Source organism: Ranitomeya variabilis, chromosome 3 (genome assembly GCF_051348905.1).
Source record: "Ranitomeya variabilis isolate aRanVar5 chromosome 3, aRanVar5.hap1, whole genome shotgun sequence".
NCBI lineage: Eukaryota > Metazoa > Chordata > Amphibia > Anura > Dendrobatidae > Ranitomeya > Ranitomeya variabilis.
In genome coordinates, this window is record NC_135234.1 from 12,608,226 (window position 1) to 12,626,574 (window position 18,349).

Below are 18,349 nucleotides of genomic sequence, written 5' to 3' on the forward strand. Positions count from 1 at the left end.
ACACATATCCAAATTAATGAGTGCCGATCACAGTGCACAAGCACCAAGGGTAATTAGTAGATAGAGTTACCGCTATAGACATAGTGTCAATATGAAGCAATGGGTTAATTCGGCTCAGAAGAAGGCAGAGGTCACACTGAATATCTCAGCGGTGCCAGTCATTCCACCACACAGGTGATATATTATGCAACATGTGGGTGTCCTAAAATATATGTTGGCTTAACATCACGCCAACTAAGGACACGCACACGAGAGCATGTACGAGATATCCTGGCAGCAACCACAGCTACAGACTAGACTGTATTCAAGACAAAACCAAGACATTATAAAATACTGCTCGACATGTCGCTTTTTTAACTTTTTTATATTTAAAAGAATTTTCGTGTGATTTATTGGTCAAAATAAAATATTGTTCACTGTTTTTGACAAATCAGCACCTGACTCAGTTCCTTTTTCTTTATAACAGTACCAGAAACAAGCTCAGTTTATAAATACAGTACCAGAAACAAACTCAGTTTATAAATACAGTACCAGAAACAAACTCAGTTTATAAATACAGTACCAGAAACAAACTCAGTTTATAAATACAGTACCAGAAATAAGCTCAGTTTATGACTACAGTACCAGAACCAAGCTCAGTTTACAAATACAGTACCAGAACCAAGCTCATCGAAAACATACAGTACCAGAACCAAGCTCAGTTTATAAATACAGTGCGAGAACCAAACTCAGTTTATAAATACACTACCAGAAACAAGCTCAGTTTATAAATACAGTACCAGAACCAAGCTCAGTTTATAAATACAGTACAAAAACCAAGCTCAGTTTATAAATACAGTACAAAAACCAAGCTCAGTTTATGAATACAGTACCAGAACCAAGCTCAGTTTACAAATACAGTACCAGAACCAAGCTCAGTTTATAAATACAGTACCAGAACCAAGCTCAGTTTACAAATACAGTACCAGAACGAAGCTCAGTTTATAAATACAGTACCAGAAACAAGCTCAGTTTATAAATAAAGTACCAGAAACAAGCTCAGTTTATAAATACAGAACCAGAACCAAGCTCAGTTTACAAATACAGTACCAGAAACAAGCTCAGTTTATAAATACAGTACCAGAAACAAGCTCATCGAAAACATACAGCATCAAAACCAAGCTCAGTTTATGAATACATTACCAGAACCAAGCTCAGTTTATAAATACAGTACAAAAACCAAGCTCAGTTTATAAATACAGAACCAGAACCAAGCTCAGTTTATAAATACAGTACCAGAACCAAGCTCAGTTTATAAATACAGTACAAAAACCAAGCTCAGTTTATGAATACAGTACCAGAACCAAGCTCAGTTTACAAATACAGTACCAGAACCAAGCTCAGTTTATAAATACAGAACCAGAAACAAGCTCAGTTTATAAATACAGTACCAGAAACAAGCTCAGTTTATAAATACAACACCAGAAACAAGCTCAGTTTATAAATACAGTACCAGAACCAAGCTCAGTTTATAAATACAGTACCAGAACCAAGCTCAGTTTATAAATACAGTACCAGAAACAAGCTCAGTTTATAAATACAGTACCAGAACCAAGCTCAGTTTATAAATACAGTACCAGAACCAAGCTCATCGAAAACATACAGTACCAGAACCAAGCTCAGTTTATAAATACAGTGCGAGAACCAAACTCAGTTTATAAATACACTACCAGAAACAAGCTCAGTTTATAAATACAGTACCAGAACCAAGCTCAGTTTATAAATACAGTACAAAAACCAAGCTCAGTTTATAAATACAGTACAAAAACCAAGCTCAGTTTATGAATACAGTACCAGAACCAAGCTCAGTTTACAAATACAGTACCAGAACCAAGCTCAGTTTATAAATACAGTACCAGAACCAAGCTCAGTTTACAAATACAGTACCAGAACGAAGCTCAGTTTATAAATACAGTACCAGAAACAAGCTCAGTTTATAAATAAAGTACCAGAAACAAGCTCAGTTTATAAATACAGAACCAGAACCAAGCTCAGTTTACAAATACAGTACCAGAAACAAGCTCAGTTTATAAATACAGTACCAGAAACAAGCTCATCGAAAACATACAGCATCAAAACCAAGCTCAGTTTATGAATACAGTACCAGAACCAAGCTCAGTTTATAAATACAGTACAAAAACCAAGCTCAGTTTATAAATACAGAACCAGAACCAAGCTCAGTTTATAAATACAGTACCAGAACCAAGCTCAGTTTATAAATACAGTACAAAAACCAAGCTCAGTTTATGAATACAGTACCAGAACCAAGCTCAGTTTACAAATACAGTACCAGAACCAAGCTCAGTTTATAAATACAGAACCAGAAACAAGCTCAGTTTATAAATACAGTACCAGAAACAAGCTCAGTTTATAAATACAACACCAGAAACAAGCTCAATTTATAAATACAGTACCAGAACCAAGCTCAGTTTATAAATACAGTACCAGAACCAAGCTCAGTTTATAAATACAGTACCAGAAACAAGCTCAGTTTATAAATACAGTACCAGAACCAAGCTCAGTTTATAAATACAGTACCAGAACCAAGCTCAGTTTATAAATACAGTACCAGAACCAAGCTCAGTTTATAAATACAGTACCAGAAACAAGCTCAGTTTATAAATACAGTACAAAAACCAAGCTCAGTTTATAAATACAGTACCAGAACCAAGCTCAGTTTACAAATACAGTACCAGAACCAAGCTCAGTTTATAAATACAGTACCAGAACTAAGCTCAGTTTATAAATACAGTAACAGAACCAAGCTCAGTTTATAAATACAGTACCAGAACCAAGCTCAGTTTATAAATACAGTACCAGAACCAAGCTCAGTTTATAAATACAGTACCAGAACCAAACTCAGTTTATAAATACAGTACCAGAGACAAGCTCAGTTTACAAATACAGTACCAGAACCAAGCTCAGTTTATAAATACAGTACCAGAACCAAGCTCAGTTTATAAATACAGTATCAGAAACAAGCTCAGTTTATAAATACAGTACCAGAAACAAGCTCAGTTTATAAATACAGTACCAGAAACAAGCTCAGTTTATAAATACAGTACAAAAACCAAGCTCAGTTTATAAATACAGTACCAGAAACAAGCTCAGTTTATAAATACAGTACCAGAAACAAGCTCAGTTTATAAATACAGTACCAGAAACAAGCTCAGTTTATAAATACAGTACCAGAAACAAGCTCAGTTTATAAATACAGTACCAGAACCAAGCTCAGTTTATAAATACAGAACCAGAACCAAGCTCAGTTTATAAATACAGTACAAAAACCAAGCTCAGTTTATAAATACAGTACCAGAACCAAGCTCAGTTTATAAATACAGTACCAGAACCAAGCTCTGTTTATAAATACAGTACCAGAAACAAGCTCAGTTTATAAATACAGTACAAAAACCAAGCTCAATTTATAAATACAGTACCAGAAACAAGCTCAGTTTATAAATACAGTACCAGAACCAAGCTCAGTTTATAAATACAGTACCAGAAACAAGCTCAGTTTATAAATACAGTACCAGAAACAAGCTCAGTTTATAAATACAGTACCAGAAACAATAATAATATATACAGTCTCCAAGCCATTTTTTAACCAGATATATTATGATGCATTTATTTGCATCGATATGCACATTGCATATTGTGAGATTAGCGACTCAAAATTACATTGTTATAAAGAAAAGGGAACTGAGTCAGATGCTGATTTGTCAAAAACAGTGAACAATATTTTATTTCGACCACTAAATCACATGAAAATTCTTTTAAATATAAAAAATTTAAAAAAGCGACATGTAGAGCAGTATTTTATAAGAAGATATAGACTCTGGGTCAGTGACACATATCCAAATTAATGAGTGCCGATCACAGTGCACAAGCACCAAGGGTAATTAGTAGATAGAGTTACCGCTATAGACATAGTGTCAATATGAAGCAATGGGTTAATTCGGCTCAGGAGAAGGCAGAGGTCACACTAAATATCTCAACGGTGCCAGTCATTCCACCACACAGGTGATATATTATGCAACATGTGGGTGTCCTAAAATATATGTTGGCTTAACATCACGCCAACTAAGGACACGCACACGAGAGCATGTACGAGATATCCTGGCAGCAACCACAGCTACAGACTAGACTGTATTCAAGACAATACCAAGACATTATAAAATACTGCTCGACATGTCGCTTTTTTAACTTTTTTATATTTAAAAGAATTTTCGTGTGATTTATTGGTCAAAATAAAATATTGTTCACTGTTTTTGACAAATCAGCACCTGACTCAGTTCCTTTTTCTTTATAACAGTACCAGAAACAAGCTCAGTTTATAAATACAGTACCAGAAACAAACTCAGTTTATAAATACAGTACCAGAACCAAGCTCAGTTTATAAATACAGTACCAGAAACAAACTCAGTTTATAAATACAGTACCAGAACCAAACTCAGTTTATAAATACAGTATCAGAAATAAGCTCAGTTTATGACTACAGTACCAGAACCAAGCTCAGTTTACAAATACAGTACCAGAACCAAGCTCAGTTTATAAATACAGTACCAGAACCAAGCTCAGTTTATAAATACAGTACCAGAACCAAGCTCAGTTTATAAATACAGTACCAGAAACAAGCTCAGTTTATAAATACAGTACAAAAACCAAGCTCAGTTTATAAATACAGTACCAGAACCAAGCTCAGTTTACAAATACAGTACCAGAACCAAGCTCAGTTTATAAATACAGTACCAGAACCAAGCTCAGTTTATAAATACAGTACCAGAACCAAGCTCAGTTTATAAATACAGTACCAGAACCAAGCTCAGTTTATAAATACAGTACCAGAACCAAGCTCAGTTTATAAATACAGTACCAGAACCAAGCTCAGTTTATAAATACAGTACCAGAGACAAGCTCAGTTTACAAATACAGTACCAGAACCAAGCTCAGTTTATAAATACAGTACCAGAACCAAGCTCAGTTTATAAATACAGTATCAGAAACAAGCTCAGTTTATAAATACAGTACCAGAAACAAGCTCAGTTTATAAATACAGTACCAGAAACAAGCTCAGTTTATAAATACAGTACAAAAACCAAGCTCAGTTTATAAATACAGTACCAGAAACAAGCTCAGTTTATAAATACAGTACCAGAAACAAGCTCAGTTTATAAATACAGTACCAGAAACAAGCTCAGTTTATAAATACAGTACCAGAAACAAGCTCAGTTTATAAATACAGTACCAGAACCAAGCTCAGTTTATAAATACAGAACCAGAACCAAGCTCAGTTTATAAATACAGTACAAAAACCAAGCTCAGTTTATAAATACAGTACCAGAACCAAGCTCAGTTTATAAATACAGTACCAGAACCAAGCTCTGTTTATAAATACAGTACCAGAAACAAGCTCAGTTTATAAATACAGTACAAAAACCAAGCTCAGTTTATAAATACAGTACCAGAAACAAGCTCAGTTTATAAATACAGTACCAGAACCAAGCTCAGTTTATAAATACAGTACCAGAAACAAGCTCAGTTTATAAATACAGTACCAGAAACAAGCTCAGTTTATAAATACAGTACCAGAAACAATAATAATATATACAGTCTCCAAGCCATTTTTTAACCAGATATATTATGATGCATTTATTTGCATCGATATGCACATTGCATATTGTGAGATTAGCGACTCAAAATTACATTGTTATAAAGAAAAGGGAACTGAGTCAGATGCTGATTTGTCAAAAACAGTGAACAATATTTTATTTCGACCAATAAATCACATGAAAATTCTTTTAAATATAAAAAATTTAAAAAAGCGACATGTAGAGCAGTATTTTATAAGAAGATATAGACTCTGGGTCAGTGACACATATCCAAATTAATGAGTGCCGATCACAGTGCACAAGCACCAAGGGTAATTAGTAGATAGAGTTACCGCTATAGACATAGTGTCAATATGAAGCAATGGGTTAATTCGGCTCAGGAGAAGGCAGAGGTCACACTAAATATCTCAACGGTGCCAGTCATTCCACCACACAGGTGATATATTATGCAACATGTGGGTGTCCTAAAATATATGTTGGCTTAACATCACGCCAACTAAGGACACGCACACGAGAGCATGTACGAGATATCCTGGCAGCAACCACAGCTACAGACTAGACTGTATTCAAGACAATACCAAGACATTATAAAATACTGCTCGACATGTCGCTTTTTTAACTTTTTTATATTTAAAAGAATTTTCGTGTGATTTATTGGTCAAAATAAAATATTGTTCACTGTTTTTGACAAATCAGCACCTGACTCAGTTCCTTTTTCTTTATAACAGTACCAGAAACAAGCTCAGTTTATAAATACAGTACCAGAAACAAACTCAGTTTATAAATACAGTATCAGAAATAAGCTCAGTTTATGACTACAGTACCAGAACCAAGCTCAGTTTACAAATACAGTACCAGAACCAAGCTCATCGAAAACATACAGTACCAGAAACAAGCTCAGTTTATAAATACAGTACCAGAACCAAGCTCAGTTTATAAATACAGTACAAAAACCAAGCTCAGTTTAAAAATACAGTACCAGAACCAAGCTCAGTTTATAAATACAGTACAAAAACCAAGCTCAGTTTATGAATACAGTACCAGAACCAAGCTCAGTTTACAAATACAGTACCAGAACCAAGCTCAGTTTATAAATACAGTACCAGAACCAAGCTCAGTTTACAAATACAGTACCAGAACCAAGCTCAGTTTATAAATACAGTACCAGAAACAAGCTCAGTTTATAAATAAAGTACCAGAAACAAGCTCAGTTTATAAATACAGAACCAGAACCAAGCTCAGTTTACAAATACAGTACCAGAAACAAGCTGTTTACAAATACAGTACCAGAAACAAGCTCATCGAAAACATACAGCATCAAAACCAAGCTCAGTTTATGAATACAGTACCAGAACCAAGCTCAGTTTATAAATACAGTACAAAAACCAAGCTCAGTTTATAAATACAGAACCAGAACCAAGCTCAGTTTATAAATACAGTACCAGAACCAAGCTCAGTTTATAAATACAGTACAAAAACCAAGCTCAATTTATGAATACAGTACCAGAACCAAGCTCAGTTTACAAATACAGTACCAGAACCAAGCTCAGTTTATAAATACAGAACCAGAAACAAGCTCAGTTTATAAATACAGTACCAGAAACAAGCTCAGTTTATAAATACAGTACCAGAAACAAGCTCAGTTTATAATTACAGTACCAGAAACAAGCTCAGTTTATAAGTACAGTACCAGACACAAGCTCAGTTTATAAATACAGTACCAGAACCAAGCTCAGTTTATAAATACAGTACCAGAACCAAGCTCAGTTTATAAATACAGTACAAAAACCAAGCTCAGTTTATGAATACAGTACCAGAACCAAGCTCAGTTTACAAATACAGTACCAGAACCAAGCTCAGTTTATAAATACAGAACCATAAACAAGCTCAGTTTATAAATACAGTACCAGAAACAAGCTCAGTTTATAAATACAGCACTAGAACCAAGCTCAGTTTATAAATACAGAACCAGAAACAAGCTCAGTTTATAAATACAGTACCAGAAACAAGCTCAGTTTAAAAATACAGTACCAGAAACAAGCTCAGTTTATGAATACAGTACCAGAATCAAGCTAAGTTTATAAATACAGAACCAGAACCAAGCTCAGTTTATAAATACAGTACCAGAACCAAGCTCAGTTTACAAATACAGTACCAGAAACAAGCTCAGTTTATAAATACAGTACCAGAACCAAGCTCAGTTTATAAATACAGAACCAGAAACAAGCTCAGTTTATAAATACAGTACCAGAAACAAGCTCAGTTTATAAATACAGTACCAGAAACAAGCTCAGTTTATAAATACAGTACCAGAACCAAGCTCAGTTTATAAATACAGTACCAGAACCAAGCTCAGTTTATAAATACAGTACAAAAACCAAGCTCAGTTTATGAATACAGTACCAGAACCAAGCTCAGTTTACAAATACAGTACCAGAACCAAGCTCAGTTTATAAATACAGAACCAGAAACAAGCTCAGTTTATAAATACAGAACCAGAAACAAGCTCAGTTTATAAATACAGAACCAGAAACAAGCTCAGTTTATAAATACAGTAACAGAAACAAGCTCAGTTTATAAATACAGTACCAGAAACAAGCTCAGTTTATAAATACAGTACCAGAAACAAGCTCAGTTTATAAATACAGTACTAGAACCAAGCTCAGTTTATAAATACAGAACCAGAAACAAGCTCAGTTTATAAATACAGTACCAGAAACAAGCTCAGTTTATAAATACAGTACCAGAAACAAGCTCAGTTTATAAATACAGAACCAGAACCAAGCTCAGTTTATAAATAAAGTACCAGAACCAAGCTCAGTTTACAAATACAGTACCAGAAACAAGCTCAGTTTATGAATACAGTACCAGAAACAAGCTCAGTTTATAAATACAGAACCAGAACCAAGCTCAGTTTATAAATACAGTACCAGAACCAAGCTCAGTTTATAAATACAGCACCAGAACCAAGCTCAGTTTATAAATACAGTACTAGAACCAAGCTCAGTTTATAAATACAGAACCAGAAACAAGCTCAGTTTATAAATACAGTACCAGAACCAATCTCAGTTTATAAATACAGAACCAGAACCAAGCTCAGTTTACAAATACAGTAGCAGAAACAAGCTCAGTTTATGAATACAGTACCAGAACCAAGCTCAGTTTATAAATACAGAACCAGAACCAAGCTCAGTTTATAAATACAGTACCAGAACCAAGCTCAGTTTATAAATACAGTACCAGAACCAAGCTCAGTTTATAAATACAGTACCAGAAACAAGCTCAGTTTATAAATACAGTACCAGAACCAAGCTCAGTTTACAAATACAGTGCCAGAAACAAGCTCAGTTTATAAATACAGAACCAGAACCAAGCTCAGTTTATAAATACAGTACCAGAACCAAGCTCAGTTTACAAATACAGTACCAGAAACAAGCTCAGTTTATAAATACAGTACCAGAACCAAGCTCAGTTTATAAATACAGAACCAGAAACAAGCTCAGTTTATAAATACAGTACCAGAAACAAGCTCAGTTTATAAATACAGTACCAGAAACAAGCTCAGTTTATAAATACAGTACCAGAACCAAGCTCAGTTTATAAATACAGTACCAGAACCAAGCTCAGTTTATAAATACAGTACAAAAACCAAGCTCAGTTTATGAATACAGTACCAGAACCAAGCTCAGTTTACAAATACAGTACCAGAACCAAGCTCAGTTTATAAATACAGAACCAGAAACAAGCTCAGTTTATAAATACAGAACCAGAAACAAGCTCAGTTTATAAATACAGAACCAGAAACAAGCTCAGTTTATAAATACAGTAACAGAAACAAGCTCAGTTTATAAATACAGTACCAGAAACAAGCTCAGTTTATAAATACAGTACCAGAAACAAGCTCAGTTTATAAATACAGTACTAGAACCAAGCTCAGTTTATAAATACAGAACCAGAAACAAGCTCAGTTTATAAATACAGTACCAGAAACAAGCTCAGTTTATAAATACAGTACCAGAAACAAGCTCAGTTTATAAATACAGAACCAGAACCAAGCTCAGTTTATAAATAAAGTACCAGAACCAAGCTCAGTTTACAAATACAGTACCAGAAACAAGCTCAGTTTATGAATACAGTACCAGAAACAAGCTCAGTTTATAAATACAGAACCAGAACCAAGCTCAGTTTATAAATACAGTACCAGAACCAAGCTCAGTTTATAAATACAGCACCAGAACCAAGCTCAGTTTATAAATACAGTACTAGAACCAAGCTCAGTTTATAAATACAGAACCAGAAACAAGCTCAGTTTATAAATACAGTACCAGAACCAATCTCAGTTTATAAATACAGAACCAGAACCAAGCTCAGTTTACAAATACAGTAGCAGAAACAAGCTCAGTTTATGAATACAGTACCAGAACCAAGCTCAGTTTATAAATACAGAACCAGAACCAAGCTCAGTTTATAAATACAGTACCAGAACCAAGCTCAGTTTATAAATACAGTACCAGAACCAAGCTCAGTTTATAAATACAGTACCAGAAACAAGCTCAGTTTATAAATACAGTACCAGAACCAAGCTCAGTTTACAAATACAGTGCCAGAAACAAGCTCAGTTTATAAATACAGTACCAGAAACAAGCTCAGTTTATAAATACAGTACAAAAACCAAGCTGTTTATGAATACAGTACCAGAACCAAGCTCAGTTTATAAATACAGTACCAGAAACAAGCTCAGTTTATGAATACAGTACCAGAAACAAGCTCAGTTTATAAATACAGAACCAGAACCAAGCTCAGTTTATAAATACAGTACCAGAACCAAGCTCAGTTTATAAATACAGCACCAGAACCAAGCTCAGTTTATAAATACAGTACTAGAACCAAGCTCAGTTTTTAAATACAGAACCAGAACCAAGCTCAGTTTATAAATACAGTACCAGAAACAAGCTCAGTTTATAAATACAGTACCAGAACCAAGCTCAGTTTACAAATACAGTACCAGAACCAAGCTCAGTTTATAAATACAGTACCAGAAACAAGCTCAGTATATAAATACTGTACCAGAAACAAGCTCAGTTTATAAATACAGTACCAGAACCAAGCTCAGTTTATAAATACAGTACCAGAACCAAGCTCAGTCTATAAATACAGTACCAGAACCAAGCTCAGTTTATAAATACAGTACCAGAAACAAACTCAGTTTACAAATACAGTACCAGAACCAAGCTCAGTTTATGAATACAGTACCAGAACCAAGCTCAGTTTAGAAATACAGTGCCAGAACCAAGCTCAGTTTATAAATACAGTACCAGAAACAAGCTCAGTATATAAATACAGTACCAGAAACAAGCTCAGTTTATAAATACAGTACCAGAACCAAGCTCAGTTTATAAATACAGTACCAGAAACAAGCTCAGTATATAAATACAGTACCAGAAACAAGCTCAGTTTATAAATACAGTACCAGAACCAAGCTCAGTTTACAAATACAGTACCAGAACCAAGCTCAGTTTATAAATACAGTACCAGAAACAAGCTCAGTATATAAATACTGTACCAGAAACAAGCTCAGTTTATAAATACAGTACCAGAACCAAGCTCAGTTTATAAATACAGTACCAGAACCAAGCTCAGTCTATAAATACAGTACCAGAACCAAGCTCAGTTTATAAATACAGTACCAGAACCAAGCTCAGTTTACAAATACAGTACCAGAACCAAGCTCAGTTTATGAATACAGTACCAGAACCAAGCTCAGTTTAGAAATACAGTGCCAGAACCAAGCTCAGTTTATAAATACAGTACCAGAAACAAGCTCAGTATATAAATACAGTACCAGAAACAAGCTCAGTTTATAAATACAGTACCAGAACCAAGCTCAGTTTATAAATACAGTACAAAAACCAAGCTCAGTTTATAAATACAGTACCAGAACCAAGCTCAGTTTATAAACACAGTACCAGAACCAAGCTCAGTTTATAAATACAGTACCAGAACCAAGCTCAGTTTATAAATACAGTACCAGAACCAAGCTCAGTCTATAAATACAGTACCAGAACCAAGCTCAGTTTATAAATACAGTACCAGAACCAAGCTCATTTTACAAATACAGTACCAGAACCAAGCTCAGTTTATGAATACAGTACCAGAACCAAGCTCAGTTTATAAATACAGTACAAAAACCAAGCTCAGTTTATAAATACAGTACCAGAACCAAGCTCAGTTTATAAACACAGTACCAGAACCAAGCTCAGTTTATAAATACAGTACCAGAACCAAGCTCAGTTTATAAATACAGTACCAGAACCAAGCTCAGTCTATAAATACAGTACCAGAACCAAGCTCAGTTTATAAATACAGTACCAGAACCAAGCTCATTTTACAAATACAGTACCAGAACCAAGCTCAGTTTATGAATACAGTACCAGAACCAAGCTCAGTTTATGAATACAGAACCAGAACCAAGCTCATCGAAAACACAGCATCAAAACCAAGCTCAGATTATGAATATAACGCCAGAGTAAAGCACAGTACATAATTAGACTACAAGGATTACTACAAATACCAAATACAGCAGGAGAGCCAAGCAAGGTATATAAATGTTACACCATCGTTTTACCACCGAGAAACCCTCGTTTTAGCAGCTTCCTGAATAGTAACATCACTGCCAAGAGCTGGCCTGCTGCCCCCTAATACCACGTGTGCTATTAGTGTTGCATTTATGGTGTCCACTATAACAGTGACATACAGACAGTATCTCTGGAATAGTAGATAATACCTCTAAAGTTCTGCTATACATAGAAGTGGACTCAAAAAGTGCGTACATACTGTACAGTGCCACTGAAAATAGCAGTCAATGCATAACCTCCCAAAAAGTAAAGCAGCAAATGTGGATACAACTAGATTGGGTCGGAGTTCTGCTTTTCATCAGTCTCATGACCCGTCTGTTAGTCAAGGAACCAGTAAACCTGACGGAAACTCGCCCTGGTGATCTTATCTCAGGGATACAAACTAGACGCTGATAACAAATCTATGAGAGATGCGGATATGGATGATGATGATGATAAGATAAAACCTGCACAGTCAGCCCGAGCATCACCAATATCCACAGACTGGGGGAAGGTCAGTCATCATCTATAGTGGTGATACTTTCAGGAGTGCCGCCATCACTGTGATCTGGTGGGGAATGGCGAGCAGGGAGTGTCAGCCATCCTAGGGGAGGCTGCCCTGTGCTGTACCAATACTTGGTGACATCCATCACACATGACATACATATCACTATACCATACAGAGCCTAACAGACATCATACAGATACACTGCCATGCATCAAGCAATACTGCAATACACGTATCTAAATAAAAGTAATATATAGTGCTGACTCCAATGAACACTGAAAAACTAACGCATGTCACGGAGCCTAAGTAGTGTGCCACACAAGGCCTAGGTAAACATACAATAGTAATACTACAATATAGTGCTGATATTATACCCTTATATAGCACTGAAATAACACCGCCATACAGTGCTCAAAATGCCAGAACACAGCACTTGAACAACACCACCATACACAGCTTACCTAATGTCACCATACAAAGAGCAAATGACACCCACATACACCTGTAGCAAAGCCACGTAGGCTAATAATCTGTTCTGTGCTGCCAAAGTGAAGGGATAAGTAAAAGAGCGCCTCCTCTATGCCCAAGCAGAAAAATCCTGGGGGTATAATTGGTCAGCTCGAATGAAACAATTTTGGCCTGGGGATCGGGTAGCTGCGTTAGTGCCCACTGGGGAGAACAGGTTCCATACCCAGTGGCAGGGACCCTACAGGGTAATGGAAAAGGAGGGAATGGTCAACTATTAACTGCACCGACCAGGGAAAAGGAAGGCCTTTTCCATATATTATGGCAACCTACAAAAACCCTGGAAGGGTAAGAACCCACTCGAAATCCCTTGTTTGTTGGCTTACGCATAAGCCAACGTGGTGGGTATTAAAGTGGTAGAAACTTTGGCACCTTTCAAAAATCACAACTACCGAAAATCGATACCCAAAGTTGGGGCAAGTTCTTGGAGTCACTAGGTCACCCTTGTATCAACAAGCTTGAGCCTTACGTTCAGGTGACTTTAAAGCCCTGTAGGCTCTGTGTGTTTGCAGATGGAGCTCAGCCCCCGTTTTTTGTGGGGGTTGAATAGCAAAGCTAGATAGGCTAGGGTTAAATCCAAGCTCTACAAGCTCTGATTAGGTACACCTGGCTAGCTCTGCATATAACCAGGCTAGGTGTTCACTTTAGTCAGTCAGCTGGGAGAAGCTGACCAGACTGGATGTGTCTTGGAGCTGAAGAGAGAGACAAGACAGAATTCCTCTGAGAAGAATCTGCGTAGGCAGTATGGACCAAACATAAAGTCCCAGAGGTTGCTATGGACAATAGCAGTTTTGCAGTTTTGTTTGACCAAACTGGGGCTAGCTCAGCCATGTATGAGTAGCCAAGGTCTATTTTGTTGAGTTAGCTCCTGGACCAAGCTAGAGATTTTGCACTTACGGTTTAGTTTTTCGGTGCTGTGCAACCTGGGGAGATAAAAGTTACGTTGCTTTGACAAAAGAATCCATAGCCTGTGTGAACGCTGCCTAATGCTTAATCCCTACACACCATACACACTCCAAATAATATCAACATAATGAGCCCAATAAATACTACAGTGCTTAAATAACACCACCACACAGCGTACATAATATTACCAAAGAAAGAAAAATGCATACACTATACGAAGCCTAAAAAAAAAACATCTAATAATGCCTAAAAATTATCACCATACGGTACTGAAATAATACCAGAGTGCTGGCATAGTTCATCTCTTAATTAATGGCACTGTATAAAGCCTAAATACTGCTATACAAAGGCGAAATAATACCACCATACACTGCAAATAATATCACTAAAATTCTACAGTGCTTAAATAACACCACCATACACAGCTTAAATAATATAACAAAAGAACGAAAAATGTATACACCATATAAAGCCTAAACAAATAACATCTAATAATGCCTAAAAATTATCACCATATGGTACTGAAATAATACCAGAGTGCTGAATAGTTCATCTCTTAAATAGTGGCACTGTATACAACCTAAATACTGCTATACAAAGGCCAAATAATACCACCATACACACTGAAAACAATATCAACATATCGAGCCCAATTAATACTGCAGTGCTTCAGTAACACCAAACATTGCTTAAGTAATGATACCATTTAAAGACTGGGGGTCTGATCCATTATTGCATTTGCACCAGTTTTGCGTTGATTTTTTGGTGTTTTGTACCTTTTTTTTTTGTTTACACCAAATTCATGTCATCATTTGTGCCTCCTTTGATGTCTGTTTTATATATATTCGCGTCTGGTTGGCGTGGTTTAGAGTTTCCAGATGTTTTCGCCTTGTTCATAACTTGTGAATTTTTTAAAAAGTCACACAATTTGTCGCAAACGTGCTCCAGTCTCCACCTGGAGTGTTTTCATGTGCAGCAGATTTTTTTTTTTATTTTTAGTTGCAGTTTTTGCAACACTTTCAAACACAAGCAACTTTTTGCTCTAAAAAAGTTGCAAAAATGGTTAAAAACAGAAAAAAAGCCAATTTTTTAAAACTTTTGCAAAATTTGTGATCTACGTGCTCCTTCTTCATAAATTTGACACAAAAAAACGACAACATATGCCACAATTTAAACCCTTCACCCCCGGGTCATTTTCTTTCTTTTTTTTTCATTTTTGTTTTTCTTCCCCTTCTTCCCACAGCCATAACTTTGTTATTATTCCGTCAATATGGCCATGTGAGGGCTTGTTTTTTGCGGGACGAGTTGTACTTTTGAAGGAGATCATTGGTTTTACAATTTAATGTACTGGATAATGGGAAAAAAATCTATCTGCAGTGAAATTGCAAAATAAGTGGAATTTCACAATTTTTTTTTAGCCATGTTCACTAAATGCTAACACTGAGCTGCCATTATGATTCTCCAGGTCATTACGAGTTCACAGACACCAAACATGTCTAGGTTCTTTTTATTTAATTTAAAAATGTGTTTAAAAAAAATTGTGCAATTTTCCGATACCCGTATCACTTTTCGTGATCTGGTGCTGAGTGAGGGCTTATTTTTTGTGTGCGCTGAGCTGACATTTTCATTAATACCATTTTGGTGCAGATATGATGTTTTGATCGCCCGTTATTACATTCTATTGCTTAATTGTTTTTATATATTGATAGATCGGGCGATACCAAATATGTGTAGTTTGATTTTTCGCATTGCTTTATTTTCAATGGGGGGAGAGTGATTTAAACTTTTATATTTTTAAGTTGTTTTTAATATTTTTTACTCCTGCAGACCCCCGGGTGTCATGCTAACCCATTGGTGCCCCGCGATCATGTGACAGGGACGCCGATGGGCAGTTAATGATCCCATAAAATTCCGCTGTCAGAGAAGTTAACAGCCGCGGGTGGATCAGCTGCAGCCCCGTCTTCCTCTTCATGATCGATTTGTCCGTAGGCGGAGACAGTGACGCCAGCTCTGATTGCGCGCCGGCGTCACTTGTCACAAAAACCACACGAGAGTCCCGGGAAGAGCAAGTGCCGACACCGCGGGAACGGCACTGGCACAGGAGGTGAGTATAGGCTGCATTATTTTATTGGGGCCGAACATTTCGATCAAGATGGGGTTATCCTAGTAGTGGAGAAACAGGAGGTTCTAGATCCTGAAGCACAAAGCAACAGTTGTGATTTCAATCAGTCATTCCTCACCTGTCATGGTGATATAATGATATGTTCTGTAATAGTTTCTATAGAAAATATCACCATACAGAGAGTAAATAATACCGCTATACAAAAAATAAATAATACCACCATACAGAGAGTAAATAATACCACTGTGCATAAAATAAATAATACTACCAGAAATAGAATACATAATTCCACTAGACAGAGGATAAATAATACTACCATACATAAAATAAATAATACTGCCCTACAGAGAGTAAATCAAAACACTATGCATAAAATAAATAATACTACCATAAATAGAATAAATAATTCCACTAGACAGAGGATAAATTAATACCACCATACATAAAATAAATAATAGTACAATGCACAAAATAATACCACCATACAAAGAGAAAATAATACCACTATATAAAATAAATAATGCCGCCCTACAGAGAGTAAATCAAAACACTATGCATAAAATAGATAATACTACCATAAATACAATAAATAATTCCACTAGACAGAGGACAAATAATACTACCATACATAAAATAAATCATAGCACTATACATAAAATAATACCACCATGCAGAGAGTAAATAAAACCCTATGCATGAAATAAATAATACCGCCATATATAAAATAATTACATCCTACAGAGACTAAATAATAGCACCATACAAAAATTAAATAATACCGCCCTGCAGAGAGTAAATCAAAACACTATGCATAAAATAGATAATACTACCATAAATTCAATAAATCATTCCACCCTACAGAGGATAAATAATACCACTATGCATAAAATAAATACTGCCATATATAGAATAAATAATACCGCTATACAGAGACATATCCCTGGTATCCATGATAATACTCTGCAGTCCTACAGGCGATCTGCCCTTATCGGAGGCCCAGAACCTTCTCTGGAGCAGATACCCCCTATAATGCCCCAGTTTCTGCCATACGTGCCGTTTTATGACGTTTTGTGACCTTCGTACCACTGTGGCGGAAACTCTACAACCTGGAGGCTCCGTATCCTGCATCACATTGCAGCAGGTATAGTGATATAATGACACGTCCTCTGTGATTTACATAGGACTGCAGGTAAATCTCGCTGCTCACTGACTAATCACCGTGCACTACATTATACCTTCATAGAGGACGACAAATCCAAATCTGCTACATGTGAAGAAGATCCATCCTGTGCAATGAAACATTGCTGTGAGCTCCCTACTGACGGTCTCCTTACCTGTGAGCAGCAGCGCACACAGGAGCGTGCTGAGGGCAGTGGCAGGAGCGGGCAGCATGCTGCCACATCGCTGGGAGGCACTGAGCGCAGTGCGAGGGGTTCTCCGCCAGCCCGGATCTATACAGATAAGATAGGAAGTGGTTTGTGAGAACATTGTCAGCAGCTACACGACGTTACTGAGACATTTATCTGGGGCGGATCTGCTCAATAGTTTGTGCAATGATTCCAACAGGGGAAGTGAAAACTGCCATCGTATCTCCGAGATTGTGGTGACTGTCACATGCTCCCTTGTGCATCACGAGTCAGTCGTCTACTTGGCACAGAAGGAGGTCACGTCATGGTCGCCGGTGGCCCAGCTTGTCCTACCGATCAGGGATGTCCTACCGATCAGGGACGTCCTACACACTGACTACACTGACTGATGACATCAGAGCATTTCTATCAGTCCAGATCCAGCAGTGATGTCATCAGTCTACGTGCAGTGACATCACTAGGACGTGTCCCAATTGTCACACATCAAACCATAGATGTCCATAAATTATGTGTAATAATGAGAAATGACACAGGGAAAAGAAGAACGTGAGGTGCAAAAAGCCCTGGAAAGTCCTGACACCGGCTCAAATGTATTAGTAATTAGAAAGCAATCCTGCCACTTAGTGACAAATAAATTCAGCTGCTTCATCTGATGGCCG

The 18,349-nt window shown here is 36.6% G+C and overlaps 1 protein-coding gene across 1 annotated transcript in view; it reads right to left on the bottom strand.

Moving 5' to 3' along the window:
• LOC143817884 (uncharacterized) overlaps nt 1-17,812 on the bottom strand; it is a 109,580-nt gene extending 91,768 nt beyond the window's left edge. The window contains exon 1 of the mRNA XM_077299355.1: nt 17,658-17,812. Coding sequence (XP_077155470.1) covers nt 17,658-17,811 — 154 coding nt within the window. The 5' untranslated portion in view covers nt 17,812. The remainder of the gene's footprint in view (nt 1-17,657) is intronic.
• Between the last annotated feature and the right edge of the window lie 537 nt (nt 17,813-18,349).